Source organism: Asparagus officinalis, chromosome 3 (genome assembly GCF_001876935.1).
Source record: "Asparagus officinalis chromosome 3, Aspof.V1, whole genome shotgun sequence".
NCBI lineage: Eukaryota > Viridiplantae > Streptophyta > Magnoliopsida > Asparagales > Asparagaceae > Asparagus > Asparagus officinalis.
In genome coordinates, this window is record NC_033796.1 from 45,167,313 (window position 1) to 45,186,923 (window position 19,611).

A 19,611-nucleotide genomic window follows, 5' to 3' on the forward strand; every position below is an offset into this window, starting at 1 on the left:
AAAAATATAAAAATTAAATGCTAAATCAAATTAAAATATTACTTTCATAAATTCAACTAAAGATTACATTTAACATCACAAAAGAAAACATCACACTTGCAAGCAAAAAAAAATAAAAATAAAAGGCATTACATTTAACATAAAATCTGCCGTTAGGGCTAGGGTTAGGGTTTGCTCGTCAAAACTGTTCGAAGAAGTGGTAAACCACTACTACAATTGGGTCTATTAGCAACACTATTTTAGTTAATTGTTTCTAATAGAACCTAATTTAAGTGGGTCTAACAATATCTTTCTATTTGAAACGGGCCCATCTAAGGGTCTAACAATATCTTTCTATTTGAAACGGGCCCATCTAAAAACTTAATTAAATTTAATTATAAAATAATGTATTTCTTTAAAATAAATGGGAAAGGAGAAGAGTCTGGAACGGAGATATTTTTGGCGGGGGATAGATCTCACGCGAAATTGTTTCGGCGCTTCTAAATTTATCAACAAAAAAAAATCTTTTCCCTCCGATTATTAATGGAAATTTTTTTTCCCTCCGATCTCTATCAAATCGCTTCAAGAAATTAGGAATAGAGGGAAACCCTTCGACATCTTCTCTGCTCCCACTCGCTCAGGTAGAACCGCCTCTTCTTCTACTTCTAAATCGCTCATCATAAATCTTTCTTAATCTTTGATTTCTTGCATTTCTCTCTATAGTATTGCTGAATTAGATCTGTTTTTTATTTTTTTCATGCTTGTTGGTCAACATAAACGATTTTGAACTGCTATTTGGGAATTTTTTTTTTGATCTTGTTTAAAGATTGAATTTTGGACTTGGATCTTCAAGGAGTTGGTTATTCTTGATGGGTTTGTAAAAATTGGACATTTTTTCATATTATTGTTGTAATTCTATGTTCTTTTTATTTGGTCTTTCAAATTAATAATCCTTAAAACTGTGGATACTAGAGCTTTTATTGCAAAATATCAGTAATATTCTCTAATTTCATGTTGATTAATTTGAGAATCAATATGTGCCAAGTGAAAATTTCCAAGAAAACGCATACAATTTGAATATATCTTTAGGACCATAAAAATATAATTTTTTTATCATGGTTTTATTTTAGTATCTAATTTAAATTTTCCTTATCAATTTCTATTTTTGTTTACCTTTTTTTTACAGAGGAATCCTAATTTTCTAACTCGAAAATTCTTAATCATGTTCTAAAGGACGTGCTTCTCATTGCCTACTATAATTCTTTTACAAGTAAGATTATATATTTGATTTTTTCTTTATGATTTTTAAATTATTTCTTTACAGAGTATGTTGTGATTCATTAGATTTTGTATGTCCATATACATTGTTTCTCTTGACAGAATCTGAAGTTATTGCTTAAGTTTTTAAAATGTAATATGTTCAGAATTCCTAGCATTTACTTGAATTGATTTTCGGGCCGGCTCTGTAGGTGGCTCTGGCTTTACCGATTTACTACATGCCAATGTCCAGTTGCTAAAGATAGTTTTTCTCGAGATTTCTTGTCATCCACATGATTCGAACTTGACAGGTTTAAAATCTAAAGATTTCAGCAAACCCAACTGAACCATAGCTGTCTCCTTTTGATCTTTCTCAATTGGTTCTGATTTTATAGTTGTACCATTATCCAATGGTGGGCTGATAGTAGACATCACATGCTTAGTAGCAAGGCTTAAAAATGACTTGTCTATAATAGCTTCATGTTTTCCTAATGAAATGCAAGGATCGGGTAAAGAAGGCAGCTTAAGCTGCAACTCTATGGAAGCCTCAGGATTTGAATCAACTTTTTGTCGCCCACTACTTCCTGATATTATATCATTTCCATTGTGTTCCCTAAATAACATTTGTTTCCAACCTCTTTGCTAGATGCCTCTAAGAACTAGGCTGTCCTGATCACCAATTTTATTATTCAGTAAAGAATCTGCAGAAGAATCTACCCATGTGTCCATCATCGTATTCAAATCCCAATTTGATCTATTTAGATACAGAATACCAAAGTCTGCTTTATTTTTTGCATTCCTAGATTCACTTTCGACATTCTTCAGCTCTAACCCTTCTTGTTTGAAAGAGACTCATTCTTTGTGAGTAACCTTACCTTCAGTGTTCCCCTGTCTAGACACCACAAAAGTCTATTTTGTTGCAGAACTAATTACTTTGCTTCTAGTCACCGGCGATGTTGCACATTTGTTGCTAAAAACCATGTCTTGTGTATTAGCAGTTTCATCAATAGAATTAGCACCCAAGTACAACCCGGATCCTTGGCCATTACAATCAGGCAGCATTTCAAGCTTCAGAATGATGTTTTAGTCTCTAGTATTTGACTTTTCACAAGGTTCAATCAAACAATCTTTCCCTGTTACAGAACCGACGTAGGCAGGATCACGTGTGGGCTTCTAAATAGGAGACTCATGCTTTAAGGACACAAAATCCTTTTCAGATATGCTACAATCTGTTGGCTTTGCCTTTTCATAAGGTTCAATTAAACTTTCCCTGTTATAGGACTAACTTGGGCAGGATCACATCTCGACTTCGAAATAGGAGACTCAAGCTTTAAGGACCCAAAATTCTTTTCAGATATACCACAACCTGTTGGTTTGGTAATGACAACACACTAGGCTCACAAGCATGTTCACCTATCTCAACATTCACTTTAGCAGTGGTACCTCCAATTTTACAAAAAGGAGAACCAGACTTTGTGGCATCAGGTTTGCTTTCAGGCAGAACATAATCTGCTTGTGTTAGTGGCAACTCACTAGGTTCACAAGAAGAAACTTCACCTTCTGTAGTACGTACTTGAACATTAATTTTTCTACTTTCTGGCAAACAAGAAACAGACTTTGAAGAATCAGGTAACCTATTTTCTCTTGACAAATTTTCTTGGTAACCCATTTTAGAAATTCGTACAAAATTAAGGTACTGCTTCTGTCAATGCTACAAAATATGGGATACAAATGTATTTGTCTACTTTATTCAATATTTATTGGTAGAAAACCCTATCTCATCTATGTACGTACTTGTAAGTATTCTTGTACAAATATATGTTTGATTCATATAAATCTAAACAAATAATCTATTTTATGATTTAATCAGATATCTATTTGATTGCGAATGAGGTTCATATAAATTACATATGCTTGTCTTCATTACTTTAATCATTTAGTATAAGAAGTTTATTATTTCTTTAAACTCTTGCTCCATTTCAAAATTCCATGTGTTGTGAATAAATTATATATAACCCATTATATTTGTCCCCTAGTGGGCTTCTCAAAATAGTTGAATAAACTATGTATGAAATTATTATAGAGGGAAAATAAAAATAAAATCATGAAACAATCCATTATATATGGTCAATTTAAAAGACTTCACTTTATATATTTATATTCCAGTAGGTCATTCACACCTTTTTCATGACTATTATATGCTATTTTACCCATAATTATTTCCTATTGAAATTAATATAATGAATTTTATAAGTCAATTACTCTATTAGATACCTTGAGAGATGGAACATGATTACATTGTCGATAGGAGTTAGATGTATAAGGAGGAAAATAAACGCTTTGAAGAATTTTTTATAGATGGAGTCGATTGTTTTATTGAGTTTGCACTTCAGCATTTAGTAGAAGGCCGGTCCAATGTATGTTGTCCATGCAAAAAATGTCAACCATTGATCTATGATACAAAAATCATTAAAATGCATATAGTCAAGAATGGTTTTGTACATGGCTACACTTAATAGTATTTTCATGGTGAAAATCAAAAGAGGCTTTGGGAGGAAACAATTAATATGCTTCCATCAAGAGATGACATGGCAGGGATGTTAACATCTATTGCTAGCATCTATTTGTCCATCGTCTTCGGCTTATGAAAATGACGCGACTTCAGATTCATCAAATAGAATAGGAAGAGATAGGAATGCAAGAAACTTTAAAAATTTGATCAAGGATGCAAATAAACCACTTTATCCAAATTGTCAGAAGTACTCAAAATTATCTTTTATTGTTCGTTTGTTTCAAATTAAATGTTTGAATAAATAGAGCAATAAGTCACTCTCCAGTCTTCTTGAGCTGCTTAAAGATCTTTTATCTGTAGACAATCTCGTGCCAAAGACATGGTATGAAGCAAAGAAGGTGATGGATGAAATGGGCTTAAAGTGCAACAAGATACATGCATGTTATAATGATTGTGTGCTATTTAGAGGGGAATATGAAAACTTGAATTCATGTCCCGTGTGTAAAGAATCAAGATGGAAGCAAAGAAGAGAAGAATCTCGAGGTAAAAATGTTCCTATTAAGATCCTTCGTCACTTTTCGTTGATTCCAAGGTTGCAGAGGTTATATATGTCCAAAAAAACAGCTGTAGACATGACCAGACATCACAACACTCCTAGGGAAGGCGGAAAAATGAGTCATCCTAGAGACTCTGAAGCTTGGAGAGATTTTGATGCAAAACATCCTTCATTTGGCATGGAACCTCGTAATGTAAGGTTTGGTCTTGCTAGTGATAGGTTTAGTCCTTTTAAGCTAATGACAGGCGGCAACCGAAGCACATGGCCTATGGTTTTGATTGCATACAACCTTCCACCATGGTTTGCTATGAAGCAATCTTTCTTCATGTTGTCCCTTTTCCACCATGGTTTGCTATGAAGCAATCTTTCTTCATGTTGTCCCTTTTAATAGACGGTCCAAAGTCACCTGGTAATGATATCGATGTCTACTTACAACCCTTGATTGATGAGCTCAACACTTTATGGGAAGATGGTATCGATACATATGATGCGGCAAATGATGAAACCTTCAAGTTGAGAGATGCCATTTTGTGGACAATCAATGACTTCCCTGCATATGGTATGTTATCAGGTTGGAGCACTAAAGGGTATACTGCATGTCCTACTTGTTATACTAACCATGGTTCCATATACTTACCTTGTAGCAGAAAATGTGTGTATTTAAGACATCGCCGCTTTCTATCGACCAATCACACATGGAGAAATGATAGGAAAAATTTCAATGGTAAAGTGGAGAAAGATACTGCTCCTATTTCATTATCTAGACATGATGTATTAAATTAGTGGCAAAATAACAATAATGTGGCATTTGGAATTTTTTTTTTGAAAAGCACCAACACCAAAAGGTTGGAAAAAAAGAGTATTTTCTTTGAACTACCATATTGGAAAACATTATTGGTGCGTCACAACCTAGATGTTATGCATGTTGAGAAAAATGTTTGTGATAACATATTGAGTACTCTATTATGTCGAGATGGAAAAACAAAAGACAATCTTAATGCTCGTAGAGATTTGCAAATTTTAAACATTAGAAAGCCTTTGCATCCTAAAGAGATAGCTAGTAGAGCAGGAAAGTTTGTATTACCTCATGCATCCTATAGCATGAGCAAAGAGGAAAAAAAGATTCTTAAAAGTTTTGAATGACTTAAAACTTCCTGATGATTTTTCTTCAAACTTCTCAGGACAAGTTCAGATTCGAGAAAGCAAGATCATTGGCTTGAAGAGTCATGACTATCATGTTTTGATGCAACAACTCCTTCCATTAGCCATGAGAACATCACTTAGAAATGATGTAGGTCTTGTTTTGAATGACTATTGTAGCTTCTTCAGAGAATTATGCTCTAAGGTCATTGATGTACATTTGATAGAAAAACTTGAGCAAAGTATTCCTATTATTCTATGCAAGCTTGAAAGGATTTTCCCTCCAACGTTCTTTGATATCATGGTACATTTGACTGTCCATTTAGCGAAAGAGGCTAAGCTCGCAGGACCGGTTCAATATCGTTGGATGTACCCTATTGAGAGGTATGGTGAAATGAATTATATTACTTTATTTTATATTTATTCTAGAAGTATAATTTATAATTTCTATGTAGGTATTTTCTTACACTAAAGAACTATGTACGAAATAGAAGCCGCCCAGAAGGTTCAATTGCTAAGGGGTACTTGATAGAGGAGGCCACAATATTTTGTGCACGTTACCTTGATGATGTGGAGTCAAAACTTAATCGACCAATACGACTTCAAGAAGGTCCCCTTGGTACAAGAAAGAGTAAAAAACTATCGGCCTCAAAATTGTACCAAGCATATCGCTTTATACTTAAACTATCGGCCTCAAAATTGTACCAAGCATATCGCTTTATACTTGATAATATGAAATCAATACACCCATATCGAGAGTATGTTGTGTGGATCTGTTTTATATTTTCATTAATGTTTTTTATTATAATACTATATTGGTAATCCAGGTTATATGATAAACTTGTAAAGCAAAGACATTCTCATTGGGACAACCGCCAAGTCCAAGTTGAAGGACATAAAAATTTCGTTGACTAGTTTAGATCTCATGTAAGCTTTCAAAACTACTTTACTTAAACTTTATAATTTTTCATAATATCAATTTCTAATGCATTTATTACTTTGTCATAGATTAATACGTTAAAGAGACAAAATGTTCATTTAGATGAGGAAGTGATCAATCTCGCTTTTGGTCCTTTGCCCGATGTTACATGTTATCCAAAATGTTCATTTAGATGAGGAAGTGATCAATCTCGCTTTTGGTCCTTTGCCCGATGTTACATGTTATCCAGCATTTGGTGTCAATGGGTATAAATTCCAATCTCGCTTTTGGTCCTTTGCCCGATGTTACATGTTATCCAGCATTTGGTGTCAATGGGTATAAATTTGAAACCAAAGCCGTCGAGGTTACGAGAACAACACAAAATAGCGGCGTTGTAATTGTGGGTGATGAGAGTGAATTATTTTATGGGGTAATCGATGAAATATTAGCTATACAAGTACCAAAAATGAAATCTATTGTTTTATTTAAATGCACTTGGTATGACTATAGAGAAGGATTGGGATGGAAGAAAGATGATTACAATCTTATATCCGTTAATACATCTCGGAATAGCTACATAGATGAGCCATTCATCTATCCATCACAAGTAAGACAAGTGTATTACTCGAAGGATCCTAAAATCCAAACTGGAGTGTTGTGTGTTATTGGAAGCCAAGAAATACTTATGAAGTTCCTGAAGAGGGGGCAACATACGGAAGAGGAAATTGAAGATGAAGATATTAATTATGTTCAGAGCATCGATCCATGTATCCCTTCAGAAGGCATTACAATTGATGATGGTAATATTGAGTGGGTTAGAAAAGATATTGGAATTGGCACATTTGTAAGTCAAAAAGATCTCGAGGGGGCTAAAAGTTTTCTTGGGAAGAATAAAAAGAAATCATGGGAAGAATAAAAAGAAATCTCAAGTATTTTAGATGATATTTTATTTTAATTAAAAATTTATTCATATTATTTATTCTTTGTGCTTATCTTTCATTTAATACTCTAATTCAATTGAATGCACATAAGGTACTTGATGGTTAATTTATAGGGATATATTAGAAAATGATAAGCGAATAGATAACTGGATGCAGATTATGATTTTTTTTAGTTTAGTTATCTACCAAACTAGAATTTTATTTAATTAACTAAGCCTACCATTAAGCTATACTACCCAAGTACTTTTCTGTAATTTTTATTATAGCAAAAGAAGAATGCACATAAACATGCTATACTACCCAAGTTTTAGGTGTTAATTATTAGCTTTAAATCAAAGTTCCTCTTATATTTAAATTGAGAAATAAATTTTAACTCATAAATTATATATGCTTAGGTAATTGTATAAATCCTCTCTTAATTGTTATAAATATTTATGAATATTAATGAAAGGAAAATTTTCAGATAATACAACATGCCGCCTAAACAGGCGATCATGATGATGAAGAAGAGAACAAATATCATCAGGAAGAAGAAAAGAATATATGCTGAACCTAGCTCACAAAACTTTGAGGATACAAATAACACTAAGCCACCAGATTATCATCAGAAAACAATTGATGGAGGTAATTGTCTTATTTATTGAAAAACTAAGAGTTTAGATATAGCCTATGACTTTTTTCAGTTTTAATGATTGTGTTGCATATTTTGAGAACACGTAGATTTTTCCAGCTTGGACCTATCATCTATGGCTAACCATACAAGTAGTAGAACTTCAGCGCATGTCTCAGGTGGTGATTTCTTTGTGCATGTCCCAGGTGGTGATTTTTTTCTCATTAGTGACTTTTCGAGTAGTAGTGTTGCTTGGGCACATATTTTTACAAATGTCATTCATAAGTATGGCATGCTCTAAGCTCTAAATATGTTGGTATTTAGTCATCTTCAGTTAGGAGCTCTAAATATGTTGGCATTTAGTCATCTAAACTTTTGGAGCCTTTTTTTTCATGAGCAAATAGTCAATTTATAATTTTATTATATCATTCTTTGTCTTTTAGCTTCCTAATCTATTCGTCCACAACGGACTGCGCCCTCGATATATCGTCGTAATGTTGTTCCTCTGACTCCTATTATTGATGATGACACCTATTTTTAATAATACAAGACCAGCCGTTAGTGTCCTTGATGGGGATACTCACTCTGTTGAGAACACAATCAATCTAGAGGTTCCTGTAGGTAATTTTTTTTGGTTATCAATCAATTAACTTCTGTTATGATAGTATAAAAATATTTTGAAGTGTCCATGGCAGAGCATGAAATTACAATAGTTAACTGGCAAGTCCAAACCTCTCAAACAAGTTCCTATATATGAACTCTCATAATAATAATAACAGTAAAATGAAGGAAAAATTTATTACCGTTGCATGTGAAGGGAGAATTAGCCCTCCTGGCTTATGCCATTTGTCTCTGGCAAAAATGACGCTGCCCAGCATACTCTACACCAAACTTCAGATAATCAGGAGAAAATGCAAGTTATAAGAAAATGAACTTTTAACTAGGGCATCTCCAGAGCAAGATAACACTTTGGGCACCTATTCAACTGCATATATTTTCTGAACGCAACAGTTAAATTTTTAAGTTCAAATTCAGAAAATTGTAGGCATACCTCATATACAAGCATGTATCCCATCCATTCAGAAGTAATGACATCAACCTTCTCCTCAATGGTGACCTCCTATGTTCATTAATATTCATTAGAAAGAACTTCAATTAACTTCTGTTATGATAGTTTTGTTTGTAAAATAAACCAATAGTATGGACTAACGTATTCAATTGTCATAAGCATGTTTAAGCAGCTAATGAGAATGGCAAAAAAGCTAACAGGAAACCCACTAAGCTGGAAACCTTTCGTCCTCCTCCTGGACAAAAGCATATAGTAACATGGATTAGTGGACAACATATAAGTGATACCGCATTTCATCTTTCACAGGAGCTTGGGTATTACGCACGAATGGGCAACTTATTTCCTTTACATAAGGAGTGGAATGATGAGTCCTGAGAAAAGATGGATGATATTATGGAGCTTCTAAAGGTAAATTTTAATTATTGATTGATTTGTACTTCTAAATTAATTTATATAAATTATCTAGGCTTTCTTGTAGGATAATTTTATTTGGGAAAGTGGAGATGAAGACCCTAAGAACCCTGGATTCAAGATGCCAGTAAATTTGATGTTCGTTTATCGTTGGTGACTCTTACAGTGCAGTCAACAGTAAGATCTTGGAAAGCAAAAATAAAAAAAAAAGTATTACAAGGAATGGAAAGATGCATCTCCTCAGCAACGTGATCAGATTAACTTTGAGAGGATCACTCGTATGGAGTGGGAAGACTTTGTGAACTATATAGACAATCCCAACAAAGAGGTAAGTTTTAAATTTAGAAATGTATATCAATTAGTTTATTTTTTTATTCAGGTTTCTTGTTGTAAATCAAAAAGGCTCAATTGAAATTTGCTCATAATATATTATAACGAATACATGTAGAGAAAGCAATTTGTTTTGTTATTTTCTGTCATTTCTTATTGCAGGATGAAGCGGCTAGAAATTTACAAAATGTTTAAAAAAAAAAACTTCGGTATTGTTTGGGACAAAGATCTATGGCTCGAACTAAACGTAAATTGGTAATTGGCAACAATAAGAATTAAATATTTTGTTAAGATGCACATATCTAGTTATTAATATTTAATTAGCTCATTCATGTTTCTTTTTCCTGCTTTACAGGAGGAGTTAGATCCAGAAAATTATGACGAGTTTGATATATTTATTAAGTGCCATAAGAAAAAGATGGGTCTTGGAGACTATCCACATAAGAAAACTCAAGACGTTTGTGTAAGTTTTGTTTGTGATTTTATTTTAACTTAATCATATACAATATATGTTGTATGTTATGAATTTAATCAAGTACAAGAGAAGGTTATTAAAAGGATTGAGGAGCTCAGAGTTCAACTTCAAGATGTAGATCTATTAAAAAAAGCCCATCAATTGAAACTATCAACTGTTCTTGATGAGGTAGCGGGAAAGCATCATGGAGGATATGAAAGAGGATATGGTATTGGATACAAAGGAAGAACAATGATTTACCAGTTTTCTGCATCCTATAACGTCGAGAGTAGTATAAACAACTCTCAACTTCAAGAAGAGCTAGATGTTGCTAACCAGAAAACAACTCTCAACTTCAAGAAGAGCTAGATGTTGCTAACCAGAAAATCCAAGAGTTATATGCTGCTAATAAGAAAATTCAAGAGTTGAAAATCCAAGAGTTATATGCTGCTAATAAGAAAATTCAAGAGTTACACGAGGAGATACAGAAAAGAGCCGAGGAAGCAGAAAGAGAAAAAACACGGGAAAAAGAAGAAAGAGATTATCAAATGCAAGAAATGCAAAGGATAGTGTCTAGCTTTCAAGCCATGGCTGGATTAAACAGACAACCACAATAATTGGATGCAGGTACATCATATTCTCTATTTTTATATCCAACTTGCTATTATATGTTTAAAATAGGGAAATTTTACAAGTTCGAATATATTTTCTAGAAAGCTTGTTGTTCACATAATTTTCATAATAAAACACCTTTTGGATTGAATTGGAGTCTATGTACGAAATTTAAGCTTGTTGTTCGCACCTTGTAGCCGAACCACTCCTAATCTAGCAACCATTACAATAGGGAAGACATTTCTAATGTAGGGATTGATGTATTACTTCTCTTTTCATTTTCTCTTTTTAGTAGGTACGGCAAAATCAGTAAGTACTTACAACCATAAGTCATAGTACAAGCATGTAGTTTAAGTGTTAATATTACACTCTGTGCAAGATGGGAACCTACAGTATTCCAGTAGCATGATTACATAGATGTACTGATGTACATATTAGAATTGATTGAGCAATTTATACCTCAGATCCATACATCACCAATATTGAATACTTATTTGTCAAGAACAAAAATGTATTCTGGTACAGAAAAAACAATAGCTAATAAATTATTTCTTTCAAATGATGTAATAATGCCTGAATGCTAAATGTTAGTTCATCATACAATGAAGGATATGTATCACAACAAATTCTTTCAACCCACAACTAGAAATTTTGCCAAATAGAGAGGTGTTAGCGAATACAAGTCGAATTTATTTTTCTTTGGCTCCTCCCCCTCATAAAAGATGTACTTCAGAGGCCCAGTGTATAAGACGGGTAGCATGAAATATATCAATTCCAGAGTAAGTAGCAACCATTCTAAACAACCTTCTTCGGTTCATGAAACTCTAATTATATTACCCCTCACAAGATTTATTAATGTTGCACTCTAACAAGTTTGCAGACCCGGTGCTGAAATCATGATAAAGGAATAAGTAGCAAACAAGATCAATGGAACACTATTGTGCAATCTACTAACAGTGACATGGATATATTAGTCCCAGTCAACTCCATGAATGTAGTTATTATATCAAAACTTTTCATTTGTTTTTTTAAATGAATTATCTAGTTGAAGTCCATGAAAATGAGATAAATAGCTTTAGTCTCTAATCTCTACTATTTTGGAAGGCACATGCATGATATGGATGGAGGTTGCAAGGCGATGAATGGTCGAGGGGACTCAAATTTGCTGCAATGGAGTGGTGGGAGAAGTCATCGGATTAAACATTATGAATGAACGAATTGTGAACTTGATAAGCTATGGCCTCATTGAACTTTATCATTTGAATACTACTTTGTCATTGTTTATTTCTTTACTATCGTATGTCATTTGGATAATTTTTGTTTGTTAGATTTGTTATTGAGTCTGTCATTTGGATAATTTTTGTTTGTTAGATTTGTTATTGAGTCTTAGAAGTTTTACTGTGTAGAGTTGGGAACCTTATAAATTAATGGTTGTTATTGAGTCTTAGAAGTTTTACTGTGTAGAGTTGGGAACCTTATAAATTAATGGTCCAAATTAAAATTTTGTGATTGTTCATCAATTTTTGGATTTGCTTGCACATGTTGTACGAAACAGTTCTTAGTTCTTTTTTAAATTGATCAAAGTTATATTTTTTATAGTGGTAATGATTTGTTTCATTTGAATGATTGTCACGTTTGAAGTGGATGAAATAGCTGATGCAAAATAGGTGAATATCAATGCTATGACTAATTAATGGAATAAGCTATAATATTTTTTGCTATTATATAGTATTGATTTTTTTAAAAATCTTATAGGAACGATTGCTTTCCGTTGTTAATACAGTTTAGCAACGGTTGGAATTTAATGACGTGATTATTTTATTTTTTTATGAAATAAAAATTTAAACCTTATAGCAACGATTGCGTTCCGTTAGTAATATATTTTAGTAACGGTTGAGTTTTGTTGACGTGGATTTTTTAAAATTTTATAAAAAAAACTCTAATAGAAACGGTTGCAAACTATTGCAACGGTTGTTGATCGTTGCTATAAGCTAACTGCAACGACATTAGTAACAACGGACCATTTGCAACGGTTTTAACCATTGCTAATGTATTAGAAACGGTTGAAACTGTTACAAATAGGCTTATTTGAAACGGTTCTAACCATTGTTAATAAGGCCTTTTGTAGTAGTGATCCCTCTGGGGTGGGACGTCGAATCTTAACACTGGTCATTGTCTGCCATGTCCACATTTTCTCCGTTCTCTTTGCTCATTTCCGCCCTCTCTCCTATGGATTTCATGGTTCGGAGTCTGTGTTCTGAGAGAGAGACGGAGAAATGCAGTGAAATGAAGAGGGAGAAGAGGAAGCTAACTTGAAGGCGGGGACGGACGAGCATTGATCGGCGGAGCAGGCAATCGAAAAGAGTACGTGGGTGGGTATACTTGAATAGGAATTACTAAAAATTAGGGCCTTTGAAAGTAGGGATTCGCGGTAGCATTCTGTCAGGACCTGATGAATAGCTCGGGAACCTGTCAATTGAGCCAAAGACCTTGGAAGCTTGAAGACTGATGGTTTGAGAAGCTGGGGACTGATACACAAGCTTTGGAAACTGATACGCATAGCTTGGGGGCTGACTTGCAAAGACTTTTAAACAAGGTCCTTTGTAATAATTGTTTCTATTTCAGTTACAATTGTATTACCTATTTCTGTTGTGCACATGCCTGTAACTCGGGAATTTAGAACCGATTGGTATAAGTAGTGAAGTTGTAAAAGGAATGAAATCATGAATGAATTGAATCATAAGTTTCTTTTCCTCAACTCTCATCTCTGTCTTCATTCTTCTTCAACCTCTGTCTCATTTCTCTCTTCATCTTACTCTTGTAATTCTTCTCAACTGAACTCTAATCTCAGCCATGGCTAGAAACGGAGCTTGGAGGATCAACAGGGGCTTGAGATCCTCACAATTGATATCAGAGCTTGATGGATCTCAACATCAATTGAGGGCAGCCATGGATGAGTTGTCTTATCAGTTTCAGTTTTTTTTTCCAAGAATTCAAGAACTCTAAGAATCTGGACCAATGAATCACAAGATCAGAGAAGAGCCAATCACTCGACAAGATGTCAAATCCATCCAAAGTTCTTTAGAAGGGTGCAGATCAGGATTCACAACCCAATCGAATCCTCTTAGTCACTATTTACACAATGCTATATCCTATAACGGTGAAAGAGTTGTATTAAGTGTTTTCTCCATATATGTTTGTAGAGAAGATCGTCACATTTCAGAAGATGACTGGCTTTCAAGCTCTTATATAATTTCAATCACAGCAACATGCGGTGGAAGCAATGAATTCTCTATAAGGGCACAACATTTATGATGGCTGTTGTCAATTAGCCATACAAACTTCCAATTCGAGAACTCCTCCGTCTATAATGCCGAAGGCAACTCCGATGAGAAGCGATCTAAGCAGCAGCTGCAACGAATACAGGAAGTGTCTTCATTCTCATCAAACCCCAACTCCTGTAACTGTAAGCAACTCAACGTGCTTCCACTCTAACCCTAATTTCCCTAAATCGCCAAATCCAACAAAGAAACCCTCTTCCCATGAAACCCATCTCCAATCTTTCCCAGTCTCTTCAAATTCAACTCAGATTTCTTCTTCCAAGAAAACCCTACAAAAGTATTCGACGAAATGCCTAGAATAAATACGAAAACACAAACACTAGACAAACAACATTAGAAGTAAATTGTTTGTTAAACATCATCAAAACAAGAAGGCCAACAATCTCCCCCTTTTTGATGATGACAAACAATTTACAAAAAGGATATATGTATGAAAGTAAATGAATATATAAATTATAATCCACATACAAATTATAATTCACATACAAATTATAATTCACATACATATAAACAAGAAAGAATATACTCACAATATTTCCCCCCCTTTGACAACATCAAAAAGGGGACAAAAGAATTAAGAGAGCGAAAGCTCCTCCTATCAATATGCATGGGTGAGTATAAGAACAATAATAGAATAGGGAAGACTCCCCCTATCAAAATGCCATATAGAATATATGCAACAAAAGATCATGACAATAACATGTGAGTAAGCATAAATGAAAGATATGCTAAACATAACTCACATACAAACAAGACAATGAGAACACATATTAATATATCATTTATGAAAGAAGTGTCTCATTACACAATTATAAAAACATAGAGTATAAAAATAGATTTATGAAATCAAAAGAGGAACATGAGAATCATGCAAAAAGTTTTCAAATGAAAAACAAATCAACCAATGAAATTATAAATCAAATGAAATCCATAAAACCAAACCATCATTGATTTTCAAAAATCAAGAGAGGCAACTATATCTAGCTCTTGAGCTAGTATCAACCCATATAAATATTCTAGCATCCGGTAAACATGATTTGGGAATAAACACCCAATAAATCCGGAGGGTTATATAAGTGCAAACCTCTCAACAAAATCGAAACTAATAGTCATGAAAACAAAAGAATTGATCAAAGAAAAATTGTTTTCATGTCAAAGATTTCAAAGCATAATTTTCAAAACCAAGAAAAAGAAAGATAAAAGTACTAAAATTCTTGGCTTAAAAATTATTTTCGCACCCAAGTATTCTTGGTGCCGGTTTGTTTAGGGACATGACCTCTATCATTAAAGCTCAAAGTCCTAGGTGATTGGTGTTGATTTTCATCAAAACATCCAATAATCGACGAAAACGGGCGTATCCGGGTCCAAAACAGTCATATGGGGACAAAACAGGACTCGAGATGCCCGGGGGTGTCTCCCCCTTGGCCGAGACTCCTTGGGGTGTCTCGGCCAAGGCCGAGACACCCTAGGGTGTCTCGGTTTTGGGGCCGAGACACCCCTTCATCAGAATGGACTTCTTCATGAATCCCACGGTCGTCGTTATCTCCGACGGCTTCTAGCTGAAGCTGAGATATCCCCGAATTGACCCTGCTTCCTAAAGAGAAATTAGGGTCGGAACCACCTGAAATGATTGGGGACTTTCCCTTGTTGACCATGTTGATGGTAACTTCTTTGGATATATGTGGTGCACGGGATCGGTCATAGCAATAATTACTCAAATGACCCTTCCGATTGCAATATGTACAATGGAAATGAAGCATTTGCTTATGTTGACCATTAAAAGGTGCACGTGGAACATTTGTAAATAAAGATGATCTTTTAAGATTATTTTACAAATGAGAAACATTTTGAAACAATGTTGGTCTACTTGAAATATTTTGCGATTTAGAAATTTTTCGCAAATAAAAATAAAACTTAGCTAAGTGACCAACTCTACCACAAAAATCACAATGATACACATGAGCATGCTTATGAACTGACTTTGCAGTCGGAGTAACCTATCAGCTGCTCACAGGGGTTCCCAGGTATAACGCGTTCGTCTGTCCGACACGTCTTTTTCTGAGTAATCATTGCCTTGTTGGCCTTTGCAAGAGTCGCACGTTTGGAATCACTCCTTTGTGGGGGTGAAACCTTAACGGGCTCTTGGTCTTTTGCACACACCGCCGAGCTGGCCATTGTAGGAATACGTTTGTTAGGAGGTCGCGTACGACCCCCAGTCCGGGTATTGGCTTGCGGCTCGTTTGATGATCTCGAGCTCTCCTTATCAAGCGCTTTTCCTCGATCCTCGGGTAGAGCACCGATACGATCCTTCGGAGGATTCTTGAACTTGGGGAAATCCGCGCTGCGGTGGGGCTTTTCCAGAGGTTCGGGATCTGAAATTGACGAAGGTTGGAGAGCAATATTACCTGCTTTTACCTCAGGCGTTGTAATTTTTCACTAGCACAAGCAAGTTCATCATTAGGTAAATCATTAATAGATTCGAACTCGCAAACCTCACTAGGGCTATCGCCTAGTGGCCGTGTGCATGATGCTCTTTTTGAACTTAAAGCGGGATCCTCCAAACCTTGTCGGATCGCCTCCAAGTCCCCTTGATGTGCTTTAATAAATGTCCATAAGGTGTAAGCACTATCAAAAGAATCAAGCTTGTTAGACATAAATGAATCAAATGTATTTAATAAAAATTCTAACATAAGCTTTTTCATAATAAACATCTTTTTATCATGTTTGCTCCACTTGGATTTCTCTAACATGGGCACAATATAAGCACAATCAATGATTTCCCATAAATCGATATTTTTAGATTGAACAAATATTTTGAATCTAAAGCACCATTGAGCATAGGGGAAAACATTGAATTTAGGAGCAATACTAGAATCATAGCCTAAACAAGATGCATCATTCATATTCATAATTTGTAAAAATATGCAAGCAAGATACAAATGTAATCAGAATAAGATTAGCACAAATAAGATAACTTGGATCTTTAACTCAAGGTGGTTAGACCTTAAATCAAAGAACACCAAGCTCTGATACCAATTGTTAGACCCTAGAGGGGGGGTGATTAGGGTCTTATGCTAATCTAATCCAATTAAATGCCAATTGAAACTAATTAACAAGTTTGAAATACAACAATGTATATGAGGAAGAATATGCAATATACACAAGGTGATATATCCTAACAAAGAGATATAGGCAATGTATGTGCAAGGATATATAAACTAACACAAGGGTAAACAAAATGAACTAGATAGTGGATGAAATAAATGAGCAATGCACAATTGGCGATATAAGATAAATGCAAAAGTAAATGTGCCAATAACAAACTCAAACACACTCAAATGATCACGGAGTTCGGACCTTCCATCCTACGTCTCCGCTCCCCACTCCCGGGGAGAAATCCACTATCACAACCGGGTTTTCTACGCTCACCCGAATAACGTTTACACCTCACAGTGTCGGTTTTCAACGCTCACCGATCAACGTCACTCCTCACAATCGGTTTTCTAGTTCACCGAAAACTTCACAACACACTCGGTTTCTAGCTCACCGAAAACCTTACAACACTCACAATGTAACAAATATAAATTTGTTCTCTACAATAGATGAGAACACAATAAAGCACAACTCAATGTTACAATCTCTCACAACCCTAATATACTATGTATGCAAATACAATAAGCTCAAAGTGGGTGTGTGTAACAATGAGTAAATAAAATCAAATCAACTAAACTCAAATATAAAATCTAGCTTAAGGACAATGATAATTAAACAAGTATATAAATGTAAAGCTAGAGTTTGAGTTTAGAAAACTTTTCAATTGATAACAAGATGGAGAGATGGAGATTGAAGTTCAGACACTGTAAATGATCTTCTCCACTTGTAAAAAAATCTTCAAACCAGACTTTGAACCCAACTAAAACCCTTTTCAAAACTCTTTTAAACTTCTTTAAAAACTATCCTTTGGGTTGCTGATAGAAGAGGGGTTGAGGGGTTTATATAGGAAGAGAAACCATCAGCCAAAACCACAAACAAAACAATAAAAATCCCAGAAAATCAGGAAACAGATTTCTGTACAATATTACTATTAGGAGTTCGGCGGTCGACCGAAAAAATTCACGGTCGACCGCGATCCAGATCCCAGACTGAGAAACGAGCAGAGACTTCTTCAGTCGACCGGGCCGGCGGGGGCGGCCGCCCGACAAACTCTCTACTGCCCACTGATGAATGAACACAGGTGCGGTCGACCGGTGCGGCCGACCGAGGACTGATACATGAAAATGAAGTTTTGAAAACTATTTTTCTGATTTTAAAACACTGTTTAAAAATATCAAATAAATTCTAAAAAATGTAAAACTTTAGGGAATAATTGTAGACATGATAATAAACATGCTACAATGACTAGTTTCCAAAAAGGACTTCCCAAATGAAAGATATCATCATTTTACAAAATAGGCCAAAACATGAAAATATAAACATGTGAATTTTGACATTTAGGCTAAACCATGTTTTGAAACTTTGCACAATGATTATATAGACTTAATAATATATATATATGATTATTGTTAAGTCCAAAAACTAAGAATACAGAATTTTCACAAAAATTACATATTTTATGTAATGTTTTCAAAAACACAATAGTAAATATGAAATATGTGATTTCATATTTATAAACATGAAAACTCAAAAACTATGTATGTATATATATAACTTTACCCAAGCTAGATCTTGATCTTCAATAAGCTCGACTTGGTATACTTGCGGATGAAGCTGAACTTGGATCTTGAACTAGAATTGCATAAGCTTCACCGACATTCCACCAACCTCCTTTGGATATGATCGTTGAAGCTCTATTCCATCCATCCTCCAACGCATTGTTTGCCTAGAATAAATACGAAAACACAAATACTAGATAAACAACATTAGAAGTAAATTATTTGTTAAACATCATCAAAACAAGAAGACCAACACATAATACTCCTAAATTTACCAAGATCAGTATGAATAAAGGTAAGCAACTCAGTTTTATCTCTAGAAACAAATTTGCAAGGTTGTTTTTTATGGGTTTTGTTTCAGCACATACTTCACATTTATCAAAATTGATATTAGAAAATTCAGACAATAATCCACATGCTTTCATCCGTTTTAGGTATTGAATATTAACATGTCCAAATCTACTATGCCACATTTCTAAGGAATCAAGCAAGTAAGCAGAAGAAGGTTTTTCATTTATAACATTCAGAACAAACAATCCCTAATTACAATAACCCTTACCAATGAAAGTACCACTCTTGCTTAACACAAACTTATCAGCCTCAAAAACCACCTTAATACCAGCTTTTCCCAATGAAAGTACCACTCTTGCTTAACACAAACTTATCAGCCTCAAAAACCACCTTAATACCAGCTTTTCCCAACAAAGAAATAGATATCAAGTTTCACAAACTTATCAGCCTCAAAAACCACCTTAATACCAGCTTTTC

At 34.5% G+C, this 19,611-nt stretch overlaps 2 protein-coding genes across 2 annotated transcripts; both read left to right on the top strand.

The window, feature by feature from the left end:
* Window positions 436–10,547, top strand: LOC109835040. Its single transcript, XM_020403039.1, has 5 exons — window positions 436–620; window positions 9,290–9,391; window positions 9,450–9,722; window positions 10,080–10,187; window positions 10,272–10,547. Exons 3-5 carry the CDS (start codon window positions 9,675–9,677, stop codon window positions 10,545–10,547), a joined length of 432 nt encoding a protein of 143 aa, XP_020258628.1. The 5' UTR covers window positions 436–620; window positions 9,290–9,391; window positions 9,450–9,674.
* LOC109833993 lies at window positions 4,658–6,515 on the top strand. The gene is made up of 3 exons (XM_020401879.1): window positions 4,658–5,828; window positions 5,900–6,202; window positions 6,272–6,515. Exons 1-3 carry the CDS (start codon window positions 5,548–5,550, stop codon window positions 6,357–6,359), a joined length of 672 nt encoding a protein of 223 aa, XP_020257468.1. The 5' UTR covers window positions 4,658–5,547; the 3' UTR covers window positions 6,360–6,515.